This window comes from Clupea harengus, chromosome 6 (assembly GCF_900700415.2).
Source record: "Clupea harengus chromosome 6, Ch_v2.0.2, whole genome shotgun sequence".
Taxonomy (NCBI): domain Eukaryota; kingdom Metazoa; phylum Chordata; class Actinopteri; order Clupeiformes; family Clupeidae; genus Clupea; species Clupea harengus.
Window position 1 is genome coordinate 5,586,625 of NC_045157.1, and position 19,501 is coordinate 5,606,125.

General features: G+C 46.2%; 1 protein-coding gene across 2 annotated transcripts; it reads left to right on the top strand.

The window, feature by feature from the left end:
* Positions 1-508: 508 nt before the first annotated feature.
* On the top strand, positions 509-18,554 carry kctd8 (potassium channel tetramerization domain containing 8). 2 transcript variants are annotated; one of them, XM_031568834.1, is made up of 3 exons: positions 509-559; positions 1,198-2,059; positions 15,216-18,554. In XM_031568834.1, the coding sequence occupies exons 2-3, from the start codon at positions 1,210-1,212 to the stop codon at positions 15,749-15,751; spliced, it is 1,386 nt and encodes a 461-aa protein (XP_031424694.1). In that variant the 5' UTR covers positions 509-559; positions 1,198-1,209; the 3' UTR covers positions 15,752-18,554. The 2 variants fall into 2 exon arrangements, with proteins under 2 accessions (XP_031424694.1, XP_012675635.1); XM_012820181.3 differs by lacking the exon at positions 509-559 and having other exon boundaries at positions 790-2,059.
* Positions 18,555-19,501: the final 947 nt, after the last annotated feature.

A 19,501-nucleotide genomic window follows, 5' to 3' on the forward strand; every position in this document is an offset into this window, starting at 1 on the left:
GAAGGTTCCCTGCCACTGTGGCTCTGAAGGACAGTTCAGTTTTCTATCTGCTGTCATGTTATTTCCATATCTAATATTTATGCAGTTGAATCAAACTCAATCAAAGAAATGTATCTTGCTAGGTTACACAATACTTACCACTATGTTTGATGTACGTGTCATTATGTTTGTGTAAATGTATGTATAACCTCTGATTATTATCATGTCCATTAGATGGTGCTGTGGACTATTTCTCATGACCAAAACCATGGCAATAACAGACATTCAGTATGCAAGGATGTAACAGTTTTGATGTTTCAAGACAATGATTGGATATGGCAGCTTCAGTGTAAAACCATTACTGCACATTAATGAAGATCTTCTTAAACATGAGCTCCCAAACAGGTGTTGCGTTGTGCACGTGCAACAATGGGTCACAGTAGATGCTATCTATTGTCAGGATTATTACCTAAAAAGAGCATTTTATATATATATATATTATATCATGTTGATGTATTTCTCAGGTATGTTCAAATCCACAGAGACCCCTTCGGAGTGCTGAGGCGGTATCTGTGTGGATGTGAGTGTGTGTGTGTGTGTGTGTGTGTATCTGTGTGGATGTCTCGGCTCTGCTGTCGCTTTAAAAGGCAGATCCCTTCACCCCGTCTGCCCCTCCCCTTTCACTCTCTACATGATGTCATCATGGCTTCCCCTGCTGCCTGGACAAATGATAATAGGAGTTGCTTCACACACGTTTTTATCACCTCTCTCTCCCTCCCTCCCTCTCTCTCTCCCTCCCTCCCTCCCTCTCTCTCTCCCTCCCTCTCTCTCTCTCTCTCTGCCTTTCACTCCTCTGCGCTCTTCATTACTGGAGTGACGGTGGCCAGGGGAGCTTGTCAGCCCTCTTTCTCTCTTCTCTCTTTCACTCCCCATTTCTTTCTTCCTCTGCCTCTCTCTTCAGCACCGGCAGAGATGTAGTCTCCTCTCCTTCCCCCCAAACTTCAGCACACTTTCTGACTTTCAGCGGCTGGGTGACCTTTTGTGCTCCTTTCTTCTTGCCTTTTTTTTCACCCTAAAAAAAAACTCTGTCATCTAATCTATGGATCTTTTACATTCTTTTTTTTGAGATTTTGCTCTTATTTTTTCATTTACATTTTTTTTTTTTATGGGGTTGGCCTGACCTCTCTGTTTCCCCCCTCTCTTCTCCATCCCCATCAGCCTGTGAGGACCATGGCTATGAAGGAGACCATCCTGCCCATCAGCGAGGTGTCCATGCCATGCCCGTACCCGGAGGTGCTGGAGCTGAACGTGGGCGGCCAGGTGTACGTGACCAAGCGCTCCACCCTGGTCAGCGTGCCCGACACCACGCTGCACGCCATGTTCACGCGCTGCGTGCCGCGCGAGCTCCCGCGTGACTCCCGCGGCCGCTTCTTCATCGACCGCGACGGCTTCCTCTTCCGCTACATCCTGGACTTCCTGCGGGACCGGCAGCTGGTGCTGCCCGAGCACTTCCCCGAGCGCGAGCGGCTGCAGCGCGAGGCCGAGCACTTCCAGCTGGCCGAGCTCCTGCGCCTCCTGGGTCCGCGCGTCTCCAAGCAGGGCTCCATGAACGACGAGGGCTGCCAGAGCGACATCGAGGAGAGCTCGCAGAGCAGCGAGCAACCCGGCCGCACCGCCCTCTCCGCGGTCTCCGCCAACTCGGTGGTGGCCGTTGGCTCCGCCCCGGACAAGAGGTCGGGGTTCATCACCATCGGCTACCGGGGCTCCTACACCATGGTGCGGGACAACCAGGCCGACGCCAAGTTCCGGCGCGTGGCGCGCATCATGGTGTGCGGGCGCATCGCCCTGGCCAAGGAGGTGTTCGGGGACACCCTGAACGAGAGCCGGGACCCCGACCGCCCGCCGGAGAAGTACACGTCGCGCTTCTACCTGAAGTTCACCTACCTGGAGCAGGCCTTCGACCGCCTCTCCGAGTCCGGCTTCCAAATGGTGGCGTGCAACTCCACCGGGACGGCGGCCTTCATCAACCAGTACAGGGACGATAAGATCTGGAGCAGCTACACCGAGTATATCTTCTTCAGTAAGTTCCTTATAAGTCCGCTCACATCCTCAAAAGGCTGCGCTGACAGCAGCCAATAGCCCCTCAGGATGTACTTTCACACAGTAGCTGTGCTCAAGGTAAGGATCGGAGTGTGCTGTGCTGTGTGTGAGATGGCAGTGATGGCAGTGATTGACATGTGAGGACATTTCTACCCCAGCGAGCAAAGAGCCTCTGATAAAGATAGCTTCAGTGCTGTTGCCTGTTAGGCGAGCAGCTCTGCAGGTGAAGCTGAGGAGTTGGTGTGCATGTGAATAGGAGCCAGTGAGGAGGTGTGGACAGGACCTTGACATTATACTCTGAGAATACAACAGAGAAGAGAGAGAGAGAGAGACAGAGAGAGACAGAGAGAAAGAGAGAGATAGAGATAAAGACAGAGGGAGAGAGAGTGAAAGAGAGAGAGAGACAGAGAGAAAGAGAGAAAGAGAGAGAGAAAAAGATAAAGACAAAGACAGAGGGACAGAGAGAGAAAGACAGAGAGAGAAATAGATAGAGATAGAGGGAGAGAGAGAGGGGGGAGAGAGAGGGGAGAGAGAGAGAGAGAGGAGGAGAGAGAGGGAGAGGGGGGGAGAGAGAGATGAACAGATAGAGAGAGGGGAGAGATAGAGAGAGGGGGGAGAGAGAGAAAGACAGAGAGGGAGAGAGGGGGGAGAGAGAGAGAAAGACAGAGAGATGAACAGATAGAGAGAGGGGAGAGATAGAGAGAGGGGGAGGGAGAGGGAGAGGGAGAGAAAGCTGTGAAAATCAGCCTTTTTAAGGCTTTTTCATTGTGACTCATGTCTGGCAGACCCAGTGATGTTGGTTCACACTCGCTATAAGCCTGATAATGAGCCTGTTCAATATTATTTATTTATCTCTTTAGTCCTTTATCCCATTTTACCTTCACCTGCTGGGCACTTTGTGTTGGGGTGGCAGTAATAAGGGCACATCACAGTGGGTTACAGAAGAAGATGGACCGAGATGTGCTAACAAAAAAAAAGAATGGTTCAAAAATAGATGATTGACAAGTGGATAAAAGAAGGCGTGTAGGAGTGAACCAAAGTGGTGGTGATCATGCGTGTGGGGTGCTGGGAGCGAGAGGGTAAGGCACAGTTCATAGTGGCTAAATGTATGTGTGTGTGTGTGTGTGTGTGTGTGTGTGTATGCATTTGTGTGTGTGTGTATGCATTTGTGTGTGTGTGTATGCATTTGTGTGTGTGTGTATGTGTGCGTTTGTGTATGTGTGTGTGTGTGTGTGTGTGTGTGTGTGTGTGTGTGTGTGTGTGTGTGGGTGTGTGAGTCTTTCATGTGACTTATCGCTTGTCCCTTTTCACAGTGCTTACACACAAACAGGCATAAACACACACACACACTTATGCATGCAGACACACATGCACATACACAAGTGCAATTGTACACCCACTCCCCACATACTCATGCAAACACATGTATATGCACACACACATATACACACACACATACACACACACACAGACACAAACACTGAAACACACAAACTCTCACACACACACACAAACACACAAGCACACACATTAACCAATATCATCCCCAACCACACCCCTCCCCCCCACACACATACACACACACACACACACACAAACACACACACACACAAACACACACGCACACATATAAACCCATACCATCCCAACCACACTCCTCCCCCACACACACATGCACACACACACATACTCCTCCCCCCCACACACACACATACACACACAGAACCCCCCGCTCCTTGTCAGCTCAGATTGCGGGGAGTGTGTCCTCAGGAAGAGAAGACCCTGACAGACAGGCAGGGAAAGGGGTAGCTCTGACAAGGGTGGGCATTCAGGGTGTGTGTGTGTGTGTGTGTGTGTGTGTGTGTGTGTGTGTGATGGGAGGGGAGGGTAGGGGGCCGGTGGAGGCGTGTTGACAGAGGTTGTCGGCCAGCTTTAGCGTGACGTGTGGCTTCCTCCCTGGGAGCCTGCTGCATCGTTATCTAATCCCCTGTCAGGTCGGCCATCACATCTGAGAGTGTGTGTGTGTTTGTACGTGTGTGTGTGTGCGTGTGTGAGTGTACAAGTTTGGGCACGTCAGGAGGAGGGTTGGCTGGAGAGCGCACTGATTTTCTCAGCTCCATTTGACACTGCGTGTGTGTGTCAGTGTGTGTGTGTGTGTGTGAGTCACCTCCATTTGTCTCCCTGTGGTCAGGTCGTTATGGGAACCCACAGGTCACCAGGGGTCACTCTGCTGTCTTTTATTTGACACAGAAGTGTGTCCAGGCAATTCAGGCTTGGTATTACAGAGTTCTTCTTCTCTTCTTGTTGCATTGCAACTCCAATATTGAGTGCAGTGTAGTACCATGTAACATATAGGTAATAACAATTAGTAACAGCGTATACTCTATACTTGGATTGGTGTTATTATAAAACACTGAACACTCGATAAGAAAGATTTTTGTTCTGTTACACCTTTCTTGGAGATCCTGAGAGAGAGAGATCACATTGACAGCGCCTGCCTTTCCTGGCTGTATGCTTATATTATGTGGCATCTTAGCTGCAGGACAGATTGCTGTGTGCATGCTTGCCTCTTTCAGTAGGTAATTTCAGATGTCCTGTGTAGAGCATTACTGACATGTCATGTTTTTTCTTTTCTTTTTTCTGTCATTTCTGAGGCATACATGTTTGTGAACGCTGTCTGTGAGTGAAGGAGCAGTCAAACGGGAGATTAGTGAGCGGTCAGACGCGGGCGGTGGGCCGACGGATGCAGCGGGGTCTGATGAATAGATAGAGTTCTGTCATCTATCAAACCAGGAAGAAAACGCTCCGGTCCAACCACACCCCAGCTGCAGGCAGGCAGGGCTCCATCAGGCCATCAGGACCAGGTGGGGGTCGGGGTGGGGGTGGCCATCAGGACCAGGTGGGGGTGGTCATCACCAGTAAATGAAAAGGAAATGAATTATACCAGCTAATCTGTCTCTTGGAACCCAGCTAAGTACTTTTTTTTTCAGTAATGCCGAGGATTCATTTAACTTGAAATTCAAATGTAGTCCACGGTTCTGGTGAGGCTGTAATTTGAAGAATAATGGGCAGTGGGAGGGAAAGGCAGGGAGAAAGAGAGAGAAAGAAAGAGTGAGAAAGGAGGGAGGAGAATGAGCCTGAGGCTCTAGGGTTCTTTTGGGGGAAGGATGTGGATCTGATGTGGCCCAGTACCAGGCCTTCTGAGTGGCCCAGTTGCACGTGACACGCAGGTCCACGCTGGTGCTAAAAGACTGCCTGGCAGAAAACTGAGTGAGACAGGTGACAAAGGCTCAGCTGATGGACTGTCAATAGAATAGTCCCGTTGCTATGAATATTTAAAGAGATTGATTTAGAGGGACAAACGTCCATATTATCCACTTAAGTGGATCGGCTATACTGTGCTTTTCACACATACTCACACGCACACGCGCACGCGCACGCGCACGCGCACGCGCACACACACACACACACACACACACACACACACACACACACACACACAACCCCTGCATGGTCAATTCAATCACTGGTCAATGCTTTGATTATTCATCAGGCATCATTTGTTTTGCCTCTCAGTATTGACTCCACAGTCATTTTCATGTTGGAGCAACACAGATGTCAATTAGCTCACGGTGCCCAGAGCCCAATACACTCTGGGCCATCTTGACTAATCTTGTATAAGCCTGGGCCTCCAAATGTTCTCTCTCCTCTCCTCTGGTGGATCTTGTGGAAGCCGTCAGAATCCCTGTGTGCAGGCAGGAATAGATGGCTGTGTGTGATAGTGTGTGTGTGTGTGTGTGTGTGAGTGTGTGTGTGTGTGTGTGTGTGTGTGCGTGTGTGTGTGCGTGTGTGTGTGTATGTGTGTGTGTCTTGCCTCGCGCTGCCATTCGTCTCCAGCCAGCGTTACGAAAGCCCGGGCAGCCTGCCAGGCCCATGAATATGCGGCCAATAACGCACGGCCTGACGGAGCAAAGGTGCCACCGGTGACACTGGGGGCGTACGCCGATGACAAATGCTCTGACGTAGCGAAGCTGGCGGCTCAGGCTGTGACGCCCTTTCCCCTGGCGCTTGGCACTGCCACGCGCACTCAATCCACAGGCTCAACCGCCTGTGCCACCCTGCCCAGCCTGGAGTCCCTGCATAATTCATGCGCCGCCCCGCGCACACAGCGTCTTATATTGATATTTATGAAGAGCTGAAACCTTTATCCCGCGCTGCGTGGGAGCATAATAATGTCAATTTGCCTCTGTTTGAGAGGAGAGGGACGATGTTAGCAGCGGCAGAAACATCACTGCTTGGTTCATAAAGAGGGCGGGCGAATGTGGATGCACATTCATGTTTCACAAATGCAAATGAGTTCCTCGAGTTCATAGTGTAGGAACTACAAACGACAGATAATGTCTTCTCATAATCTGTAAAATATCATTTAGGTTTAGAGTAAGGATCATTCATTCAGCCTTCACACTAAGGAATAATGTAGTCAATTCTACTAAGTATAAACTATACTTTACTGTATATGCCTCACACACACAACACTGGTATTGGAGAAAATGTGCTTGGCAGGGAAGTGGTTAAAACCTCTACGATATCTTATGTTTGGCTCACGCTCAGAAAGCAAGACCAATGTTGTGTTAACTTCAATATCCCAGACACGGGTCCTTAAACCACCCTAAAAAGATAACAAAGTGCCTTCGCTCGGTCCAGATAGGCTTAATCCGAGGCTTTACCTGGGGAGGCTCAGGCCTATAGGACTAGACACATACATCATCATTCTTTTATCTCCGCGTCCCAGAACCCATATCTCCTCACTGAGGGAGAATTAGTCCGAAGGAAATATATTTTATGCCTCTAAGTCTCTCCTGAGCCTCCTGGTATTGCTTTGCTATCTCTGTCAAAGTTACTCTCGGAAAAAGGATCTCTTTATTCCACTTTCATCATATAGGTGCTAAACCTGTTTGCTGCAGCCAGTCACTCCACATAACGTTACACACCTTTCATGAGATGTGTTAGATCATGCTCAATGCATTGTGTATGCCAGCAACATAATGAAAAGGCCTGCCCACAGATGAAATACCCTCTCATTTTATATCTACGAATTGCGCAACATGGAATTTAAATGTGGGGCTGGGTGAGTGGGGGTCTGGGGTTAGACAGTGAGCCCTACACGTGTGGTCGTAAATAAATAAACAAACACAATAATAATAAATCATTAATATTATTGTATTTGTTTTATACTGGCACCGGTCTGTAGCTGTCTCCGCTGTCTCCCGGGATACTGACCCGGCCTGCTGCGGAAGCACTAACCCACTGCTAATCCTCTTTGTGTGGCCCCCGATAGCGTAGCATCACCACAAGCCTCCATTGATCACAAGTCTGATTGCCAGGTCTGTCCAAATCCCCCAGCCATCTCAAACCCCTCCAGCCCTAAGAGAGAGAGAAAGAGAGAGAGAGAGACAGACAGAGAGAGAGAGAGTGAGAGCAGAGCATCGCTGTCCAAGACAGTGGCCAGATCTGAACCGGACTTGGCTCGGATCCCCCCCAGTGTGAGCTGCTGTCCGGGTCCAAATCCCAGTTTTATTGCCCACCCCACCACACAGAAAGAGCAGAAACGGTTGATCCCTTGAAGCACAGCCAACTCTTGGGAGTGATCCACTGTAAGCCCGTCTGAAATGGTCATGACCTTTTGTGTGTTGTGGTTCATGGGTTGCATTTATATAGTGCTTGGCTGCTAAGAGAAAAGTCAGTCAAAGCACTGTACATTTTCACACTTTAGACCTGACTGCCACCTCAGGCCCTCCCTCCCACCACAGGGAGTAGTTAAGTGTTCAGGGTCTTAGTGACTAGATCTTGAAGTGTCTTTCACACTTTTAGAAAGAGTCAGGAAGGGCCAGAATATAATTTTGTTATCTTTTGCGTTATTAACTGAGATTTTGCGGTTTGTTTAAACAGTGCACAATGTGTTTATCTTTGTTAAGGAGTAATACAAGCACTCGTGTAATGTGCTTGTTTTCTGAACATATTCAGCCAGTAGAATCGTGAGATGACCTTGATCTCCATAAGACAAAACAACATGGTTCTGCAGACTAAAAGGTCTCAAGTGACACAGTGTGCTCAAATACTCCTCACGTCTCAAGTTGTAGCACAACAGAGCATTGATTTTTTCCGCTGGTGTTTTGCAGAGTGATCTGTATGATGTGAACACCCTCAGACGAGTGTTCAGTATTCAGAAGACATTTGCTCCGAGTTGAAAATTATACTCACATGTTGCTGGCGACACAACCTCACAGCAACCATTCATTTGGAAAAGATACATCATTAGTCAGGACGGTATGGCACATCATATCAAATATTCAACCAAACTTGACAGATGACAGTGTGGAGCCAACACAGTGCAAAATGTTTGAATGAGAGGAGGAAAGTCTGCCTGACTGTCATCACCTCGACGCATCTCCTCAAAACTGTCAGTTTTTTCTGCCCTTTACTTAGAGGTGTAGGTTACAGTAGTGTATAACCCGATCCACATGTCGATAGCAATACTGTCAGTGTCACATACATGGCAAGTTTCAGGAAGAAGGTTGTCTCCCGGTTCAATAATTACACAATATAATTCATATGGTATGTGTGTGATATGTTCAACTGTGCAATGCGAAGACTGTCTTATAGATGCATAGTAGAAAAGCATAGCTTCATACATAATTTAAATCTATATAAAGTTATTTAAATCTATATAAAGCACAAATAGACCATGCATTAACATTACAGGGCAATACATATATTTGGCCTTTTCTTACCAGAGAGAGAGAGAGAGAGAGAGAAATAGAGAGAGAGAGAGATTGCTACAGGGCTAATACACTCAGTTCTCAGTTCTGCCTCAGAGTTCAACATCGGGTCTAAAGGACAAAACTCAAAACTGGTCAAATGTGAGGAAGAAGGTTTTACCCTCCTGAGAGTGATAAGATTAATCTATTCATACTTGGCAGTAAAGACCCAGCTGCTGTGTTAGAGCTGGAGATGAAATCTCACTTGAAAGCACTTCAGCTGGCCTCGTTTGAGTCCCATTCAGCGTTATTTCTGTTAAAGGATTTCTGCTCAAATGCCTCTCGGGGTGTGGCAAGACCTAGAAGAGAATACAAGAGCATATAAGAACATTAGAAAAGACAGCAGAGGCTGATGATGAGGACTGAGACAGAAACGGAGACTGAAAGTGCCTAAGTGTTAAAAAAAAGATGGGTGTTAATAAGATGTCTGTCATTGGTTCATTTCACAGCAGGGAACAAGAGAGTCAAGAGTCAAGCCAGAACGTTATTGTCAGCCCATCCGTTCACATTATACAGCGTCTTGAAATGATGTTTCTCTTATATTGGCGCTTAAGATTTAACACTAAACAGTCTAGACATACAATAGCACAAGTCACACACATCGGTGCAGAGTCAAGACGACACAACTAGTGCAAAGTGCAGCAACACAGCATAAGCGCTGGGAGTGTCAAGACAAGGTAACACAACATGCACATAACCTGAGAAAGGTACATAACCTGAGAAAACACACTAATAACATATATATCTTCCTTTCGCCTGAAACTCGTTTTGGAGACGAGTGTTCACGTCGTAACTACTTGTATCTCTAAAGAGAAAAGAAACAAGTCTTGATTAGGGCCAGCACCATGCGGCAGGTCTTCTGGAATGATTCTGTGTGAGGAGGAAGTGCGCCTGACATAGTCCATCAGACTCGTCCGGTTGTCGTCCAAGAGAGAGACATCAGGCTGTGCGGCCGTCCTCATTAAACCGCCCCCTCTGCTCCGCTTTCCATCTCGTGGCTAACCGAGCGGTTGGATCATGTGATCACTGGCACCAGAGATGGGCACACGGATGAAGGGGAAGGTATTTCATGCAGTGATGCACTCCTCAATACAGCTATCACGGTTTGAAAATGTAACCGTAGAAACTACATCTAGGGTGATGGATCCGCTTTCCCCCTGGAAGTTCACCACTTCCTTCTTCGGAAACTTCTACGTGATGGCGGCACACATCACCATTCCGGCGGTGACTGATGTGTTTTGCTGAGCGGCGAATGAGATGATACGCCGCCGTCGGGCAGATAACAAGTTCAATGCTCATTGTCTGCCGCGCGGTTTGTCAATTAAAGAAGGCTTTCATTAATTTAGATAAGCGTTCGTGGGGCCCGGCTCAGAGACAGGTAGCAAACTGCCCATGCGAAACAAATAATCACAGCTGCTCGAGACGGCTCGTCTTCGTCTCATGTCGCATTGTTCCCCTCAAAGCTCCCAGCTAAAGCTCCCACAAAAATGATGCTCTTCCTTAGTCAGTGAGACAGATAATGAACAACACCACGGCTCCTAGAGGAATACCTCATTTACGAAAGTGGCATGGGGGCAATGTCCCTTTGGAAGTCGATACACGTGCTCCGTCTTTAATAAGAGAGGAAGCAATACAACTGCTAATTGAATCGTACAGTGATTTCAGTTCAAGTTGAATTGAGAATGCAATTACTGGGTTTCTGCAATAATCTAAATGCTGCTTTTGTCTGGTATATTAACAGGCAAATTAGAGATCTGGAGGGGAAGGAGAGGAGACTGTCTGCATTCTGTTGGACTGTGATTTCAAACACAGATGGGAATTTCTATGAGCAAGATTACCCAGAAAGCATGAGTGAGCACAATATGTTTACACAGCTCCTGCTTGCATTGTTTCTAGGACATCACTTTGCCCCCTGAGATATGGAGGCTTGTGTGGCCATCTGTCGCGATACGGCACAGGTTCCGAGCCCAGGTCCTCTCAGCCAGATAATTCGTTTTTAAATAACATGCTAACCACGAGCTTTTTTTCCCTTCGTAAGTGGAATCATTAATTTGCATGTCTTTGAAGCGGGTGAAATGTTGATTTCCTGAGGCCTAAATGAAATGCAGGTGGAGAGCGGGGAAGTGTGTTGCGCTCTTCCCAGAATGCCTTGTTGTTCCTCTGCTTGGGTGCCGCCGCACGGCGATTCACTTCTCTTTGCTCTCCCGAGGACAGCTCTGTGTTCAAATAAATATTTGTCGAGTCGTTCATTTCCCTCATTCCGTAACAAAACAAGTAGCAGCGTCAAGCCACAGCACATGCGCACACTCACACACAGACACACACACACACACACACACACACACACACACACACACACACACACACACACACACACACACACACAGACACACACACACACACACACACACACACACACACACACATTGCAATGAACAGACTGCAACAAACACACTGAGATTGGCAGTCATGCAAAATGTGCACCTGTGATGTTTTTTTTTCCCTCTGTTGAATCGGAGAGTTTATATTTTCAGAAAAATGAGCACATTTCTCACAGGTGCAAAAGCACGATACTCCTACTTTTGTCATCTGCCATGAAATTGAGACATTTGTAGAAACTGAACACAGTCTAGGCCACCGGGCCTGCATTAAAACACACATTACCGTAATACTTTAAACGAATACAGAAAAACAATACCTTTGAAAGAAACACAAACCATTTTTGCAGGACACCACAGAAGTGTAATTGGGTCTTGTTCCCCTGCTTAAAGGCATCTCTGCCAGGCTATTTCCTGAATGCTGTGCACCCCACTATTCGGCCTTGGAGCTGCCCTCTGAACAGACGCAAGCCTGTGTTTTACCCCGTGGGATTACTGCGCCAGAGAAAAGCTTTCATTTTTTACTTTTTTTTTACCCTTTCTCTCTTAAATTTCACCCTTCTCTGTTGCTTTTCCTGGCTCACACATGCATGCCTTCTGCATTTCAATTATAGATTGCCATCACGGCCGACTTTTCCCTCTGTAATCCATTTTCCCTCGACAAAGGTCAGAATCTATTTAGCCTGTGAAATATGTGTGTAGCCCGTGATGGTATAAGATGCCTGGCAGGGGCAGTGCTGCCACAGGCGGAGTCTGAAACTTGGCATTGGGAAACCTGGCTCGCTCTGAAACACCACTACACCATCAATCACCTCAAGTCTCACCAGAGTGTCTCAGAAGAGACAACCCTCTGACAACTCTCTGGCCTCCTATGCTAAGGTGGTCTGAACCCCTTTGACTGAAGAAGGTTTTTCTGGTAATATCTGCATGTAGGGTGTGTATGACACTCACTGTGTTAAAATGATGTTAGCACGAGGGCAGTGTGACTCTCTGAAGACCTTAGTTCATTCGGATGGCAGAGATCACAGTGAGTTGAGCCCTACGGACCGTGGAGGAATCCCCCAGAATGACAACAGGCACTGAAGTATTAAGCTGTCAATTACATGGACGAGTGGGAAGCACAATAATGAGCAATTACATGTGAGCAAGTGAGGCCTGCCAGGAGACAGAGTGGCCCTCCTCTTTACACGTGTGCCTTTGAAGTCATGTGAAGACTTTTATTTTGATGCATTGCGGTGGCTAACCTTTTCAAAAGGGGATTTTTTTTTTTACCACACAGCGAGGACACATGCAGGGGTAGATTTATGTCTTTGATGTAATTGAGGCTTTATCTTTGTGCGGGACTGAATCTTGATTTATTTCCACGACCTCCAGCTGTCTGAACTGTAAAGAGAGAGGAGGAGCAGCCTTTGAGATGTACCTTTTTTTCCCCCCTCAAACTTTGAAGTAACGAGGTAGAGATGAGATCCTGACGGCTTCCTGTTCATCTTTGACCTGTGGTTTTACCCACAAGCTCACATTTTCTTTAAGGGCACAGGAGCACAATTCATGGTTTGTTAGCTTTGCAAGTTAAAGGAAAACGATCGTTTTTTTTTAGTTCAAATCAGGTTTGTAGTGATCTTGTTTTTGCAGTGGATTGTGTCAGAAGGGTTTTATAATACAGTATATGGAACTACCCATTTAAATGGCCTCTCTATGACAACAGCCATCTCTGTCCCTCCTAATGGGTACCTGGCAATGTGTCTACTGATGATGATGAGAGATCTCCAGAGCCATGTACTCTACTGCAGTGGCAGTTCCAAAATGACACCATTGTATCCAAAATGGGGTACAAAACTCCCGTTATGGTGCCAGTAATCAGCTCCGGCGGGGGAGGAGTGCTGCCAAGGGCCCATGCCAGGGGCTTGGGCTTGGGTTGGGTTGTACTCCATCACGCTGCGTCTCTGGCCTGGTGACCCCCAGGTCTGGGTAACTGCTTGATTGACTCCCCTGCTATTAACAGTCTGCAAAATTAACATGGGGGAACCAAAATGTGCGTTCGCGTATCTGTGGTTGCCCACTCATTTCAGTAGGCAAATGAAGGCCTGCTTTTGTTTTTTTGATGAACAGAGATTGGAAAGGTGACAGATCATATCTTTGTTTTCACAAATTGCCATAATTATCCATCCATCTATTCACAGACAGATACGATGCAATGATTATAGCCATTACTCCAATAACAGGAGACAGAGCTTTTAAAAATCTTCTCTTTGGCTGCGCTAATTTCCATTCACATTTTTGTTTGTTTATCAGACACCATTTCTCCAAAGCTACTCCCATTGAATAGGGGATGGATGTATTTTATCAGTTTGTGTGCTCTTTGCGTTATATCTCCACATTAACTAGTTTTATCAGTTTGTGTGCTCTTTGCGGTATAACTCCACATGAACTAGTTTTATCAGTTTGTGTGCTCTTTGTGGTATAACTCCACATAAACTAGTTTTATCAGTTTGTGTGCTCTTTGCGGTATAACTCCACATGAACTAGTTTTATCAGTTTGTGTGCTCTTTGCGGTATAACTCCACATAAACTAGTTTGATCAGTTTGTGTGCTCTTTGCAGTATAACTCCACATTAACTAGTTTTATCAGTTTGTGTGCTCTTTGCGGTATAACTCCACATTAACTAGTTTGATCAGTTTGTGTGCTCTTTGCGGTATAACTCAACATGAACTAATTCTGAGTTACACAATGCCCGCTTCAAATAGATAATTTCGTCTCACTTTGATTGTAGAGTCCATAATTCTGGCGCAAGGTTGTTGGCATTTGAGCTCAACGGCCAATGAAATGACACCCCTCCCTTCAGTGCTCATGAAGCAACATGTTGATTGGCTGTGGCTCGGTCTGGGCCACATTGTTTGTTTCCCATTTACATAACTAGGACAGTGGACAGAACAGGCACCTAGAGGGCCACAAAGCGCATTTGAATGAATTTGACAAAAAATCTGTTAGATTAGAATAACGGACTGCGCCTTTAAACCTCTTTAGATCCTTCTAATGCTTCCTAAAGTAGTAATTAAGATGTATATCTCATGTAATGATAGCTTTAAAGTGTCTGTATCTTTAGTTGCTTTAGATTCCACTGTGATTTGGTCTGCTGCCATGCCTCTTAGCTGATCCAGAGGCTAATGGACCTCCTGGATCTGCGAGATCTGGATATTGACATTTAATCACCAATTAGCGGCCACTTTAATTACATCACATTAACAGGCCCACTGACTTCTTTCCCAGTCCACCCTCCCAGAATACACACACACAGAGTTGGGCAAGGGGTGAGCATTATAATGCTATGCTAATGACGTTGTTTTAATAGACAATAGACAGGCACACTCTGCCAACTACACAAAAGTGTGTGCAATGCGTAATGTGATATCCATGTGTGTCTAACATTTTATATGGGTTTTGAATGAGAAATTTGACATTTCATATGCTAACGATTATGTTATTGTCACATGTTCCTGATGGAACCTCACAATCATACATAATCTTCTCTTTGTACATAAACCTCTCAAATTGCGGTGAGAAACTTAAACATTTCCCTTTGCAAGACCAAAGTAGCTTTCATTTGACTTCAAATGGGATGGGCTTAATCAATTCTATACTTTCATCTGACAGCAAGGTAAGCCAGCTGTTTTTAGAAAAATGTGCAGTTCCAGGATTAGTCCCCTCATTAGGTTCACAAAACCGTGAAGCATCATGAAAGAGTATAGCACCGCACACCAACAGAGAGGATTTTAATGCACATAACCAGTAATTGGTTTCATCACAGCTTAGTCCCACACAAATAATTATCTAAATTAAAGCTGATTTGGTGCAATTTTCTAACCCCATTTCACTCTAACATTCCTTCTAACATTTCTTGTTTTGGGGTTTGTTTGTTTTTGTCTGCCTGTTTCTGCACAGGGCCCTCCGTGAAGTCCGTCTCGCTGAAACAGGACAGCGAGGAGCTCAAGCCTGAGAAGATGCCAGACAAGGGCAGCGAGAGCGGAACCTCCCTCAACGAGCTCTCCACCTCCTCCAGCTCGGAGACGCACTCGGAGGCCACCTCGCCCCAGGACACCCCGCTGGCGCAGGTGCTGAGCGTGGGCAGCTCCCCGGCCCCCTGCGGCGCCCTGTACTCTGTCTCGCGCCCGCCCAGCACGCTCACGCTCGGCCGCCCGCCCAAGAAGGGCTCGTCCGTGCAGTGGATGGTGCTGCCCAAGGAGGACCTCCAGGACAAGAGGCGCAACAGCGAGCTCTTCCAGTCGATGAGCAGCGGCGTCGGAGGCCCGAGGGAGGGCCGGGGCGGCCAGGGCCGCAGGAAGGGCACGGAGAGGCCCAACGGGGAGGAAGAGATGAAGCAGTGCATCGTGGACTTCAACAACATCAAGATCCCGCCGACGTTCCCCGAGCGCAAGAGGCAGTGGCAGTCGGAGCTGCTGCAGAAGTACGGCCTATAGGAGGCGGCCACGGGACTAAAGGCAGAGAGGGACGACACAGAAAGAAAATAAATGAAAAGACAGGAGAGGAGGAGAATGTAGACGTCTGTGTGTTCCTCTTGTCTTGTGTTCCACGGATGACACTGGGACATCTTCATTCTTACTCGTGATTTTTAACTATCGTCCAGGCACAAGTGGACTTTCGGCACAATCACCACTTTTTCAAGTTCCTCCGGTCGCAGAGCGTAAGTTTTAGAAAACACAAGCAGGTAGTTCCATTTGATTAATTAAACACCACGGCTGACAGAAGTGAAGTGAGCACACTTTTTACAATACTCTCGAGTGCAGACCCTTTCAAAGCAGAGAGCAGAGAGTTTTTTTTGCAAAGACAAGAAATTGCCTGAGAGCAAGTATCTTCTGAAGACCTTTCAGAGAACTCCAACCTTTGCCTCAAGGCCTACCCAGTGGCATCAAAACAGAACCTCAACTCACAGCACAGCAGACCGCCATGCCTCTGTTCCTCCAGATGTTCAATCTCAAACAGGCGTCACGCATTCACATGCTCCAAGACACACAGTGAGGGGTCTGCTGAGGGGTGAGATGCAGACCCAGGGCACTGGTAGAGCAGGCGTAGAACAGCAGACCTCCATCATCTAAAGCACAAAGGGATGGACTGTATTTTCTAAAACTGGGAATTATTTTAATAACCTAAGAGTGTTTTTGGCTGTCACAAAAAAAAGGTCACGCTCACATTTCTGTGCCAGTAGCCAGACAAGCGTAACTGACCCAGGTGAGACTGTGGAGTGTGTGGAGAACTGAGCTGAAGCAGCTTTGTCAGCTGTGAGCACTCCTGAGTGTCCAGGCACCTCCCAGGATGCACCTCTCAGGCTGCTCTGAGACCTGTGGACACTGCAAGCTAATTAAGTGTTCCTGCGTCAGATGATGTGACTACTAGATATCAGGAGTATATTACAACTGCTCGTTTTTTTTTTTCTTCTGCTAAAGTATTTGATGACATTGAGATTAGGTCTATTCATTAATGGTTATATGTGTTTGTCCTTGTTTGTATATCTGTTGAGGCAGACATGTTTTGTTTTTAAAGTTAGAGGTGTTTTTCACGTTTTGCAGTGGTGCAGTTGATAAATTACTGAGAATAGAAAGAAATATATGATCATGACATAAATATGATATTGTGTAATACTCAATTCAGAGAGAGAGTGAGACAGAGAGAGAAAGAGGGAAAGAGAGAGAGAGAGAGAGAGAGAGAGAGAGAGAGAGAGGGAAAGAGAGAGCCTTTTTTATTCTGCTTGTCATATGGGTCTAAAACATCCAATGACTCTTAGCTTCTTACTCAGATTGTGGCTTGTTTGAAGAATAATCACTGTTAACAGCAGCCATAACTATTTAGGCCAGTCCATATTTCATTTTAAGCACACTTCATTAAGCCAATCAAGGCAGCACTGATTTGCTGCTTATCTGAGGCTGGTCAATGTAGGGCTGCGAGAAGAGAAAGTGCCCCAAGGCTTTGAAACCCTGATTTTAAGAGCTAATCAAACCTTAAACCTAATAGTGAAATGCATTTGAAATCATACTTTACATTCGACAGAATCAGCTTATGTTAATGTAACTGGAAACAAGACCTTTGTTGTTGTGCAATATTCTTGTATTTCACAAATCGTTTTATGTGATTTGTAAGCACACGTTGAAATTATATGGCACACAATTTTTTTTACAAGTAGTCATTTAACTGATGCCTTTTGTCCCAGAAACACATCATCCAATGAAACACATTTGCATCCAGTCAGTATGTTGTGCATTGCAGTACTCAGACTGCCACTGGGTCTGAGCCAAATCCAGCTCTGTGTGGTACATCTCCCTGATCAGCGCCAGTGTAGGGCCGGGTCTGTGTGGTACATCTCCCAGGTCAGGGCCAGCGTAGGGCTGGGTCTGTACCCAGTTAAAGAGCCCTCTGAGAGATACCTAAATACCAGACAGGCCATTAACCTGGGGTAGGTTTCCCAAAGCCTTCTTAAGTTATTTGTAAGTTATACCTAAAGCTGTATCTCAATGATTCAAGGTGTTTCCCAGAGAAACTGCTTTCCGATAAGCAAGGACAACATGCGCTTTAGAGCCTAAACATGTTGTGTTAGTGTTTGGACGTGTGCACTGACTGTGATGTAACACCAAGATATGTGTTGCATTACATTTTGTGCTTCTTTAAATAAAAATAAAATAAAAAAAGCATTGGTGTAGCCGTTCATTTTTAATCCCTTGCGAATACAAATCTATGTGAAACATCTATCCTACGCCATAGTTATTTGGGTACTTTTTTTAATTTTAATTTTAATTTTCTTTTGGTATTTCTTGTTCATGTTCTTTCTAAAAATAATCACATGCACTCCAATCTGAGTGACGCCTATCATACTCATCTCACGCCTTCTCAAACCTACGTATGTGAATGAGTGAGGCTATTCATACTTCCATAAATGAATCCATGTCCATCAAATACAAAAATGTTCCCACACAACCATCCACAGCGTCATCATGACCACCATCTGATAACACCCTGACCAAATGCCCCACCACCCCACAGCATCACGAGTTCCAGAAGCACACATAGACATCATATTGCCCAATGCACAAGCCTAATGGCCCCACAGTTCTACCTGCTGAATGTGAGCGCCCCTCTTCTGGTGGCCGTATGAAACCGATGCGTAAGACAGAGTAAGACCTATGACATGAGCTTATCCGTTGATCGGTTGTCTGTTTGTGTTAGTTTGTTGTTGGTTTGCTCCTCTGTCCTGTAATAAAAGTGTTGCGCAAAGATGATGAATCTTGCTTTTATTGCTTGGCATGCAGTGTTACTGCAGGGTAAAAGACATGTAGGGGGCTAGAACCAGTAGCTTTACCTTATGATTTATTACTTCATAACATGAGGACAACGTGCTGTAGGTCAAAAGTGACACATTTACAATCAAAAATGTATAGTGATCTCTGTGATGGAGCTATTCTGATTTCACGAATGTGCGTTCAATGAACAGTATGTTCTCTATTATTGTAATATGAGGCATCACAGTATTGCCTAGTGGAGGCGTTTAATTAATCCCGCGCTGAAGTCGCAAGAGAAAACTTTCCAACAATGGAGACGAGAGCCTCTCTGTATTACTCAGCCTGACAGCCATTCACAGAAACAATTCAGAGAAGTCAGACTTGTTTTGAGTTTGGCATTTAGATGAATGATGGATAGTGATCCTTTGGATGGCGGAGAGAGGAGAGAGCCCGAGGGGAAAGGGCTTGTTTCATTCCTCACGCACTCGAGCCCCCTGTCTTTATAGCGGTGGGTCCAAATATCAGTCATAATATCTCCACGGTGAATTATGAGGCTGCAGTAAAAAAAAAAAAAAAAGATTGAAGGAACATTCCCTTTTCCTCGTGCATACAGTGGGAGCGGGAGGCGTTAATCCAAATGAGCGACATTTTAAAAACGCTGCCACTTTGATTTCATGGCCTCTTAACAAGCCCACATGCGCCCAAGCGTGAGCTGAGATTGTCCGTTATAAAGCAAAGCCTATTTCCTCCGCGCTGAAACACCAATTTGACAGAGGGCTGGGGGAGAGACGCGTGATTGTGCTTGAGTGGAAAACAAAAGATGAAGATTTCTGAGCCATTGTTCCCATATTTCCATGGCAACTTCAGATGAAGTAGCTCTCTAAACACAATGAGAATGGCTCTCTCTCTCTCTTTGTCCCTCTCTTTCTGCCTCTCTCCTGT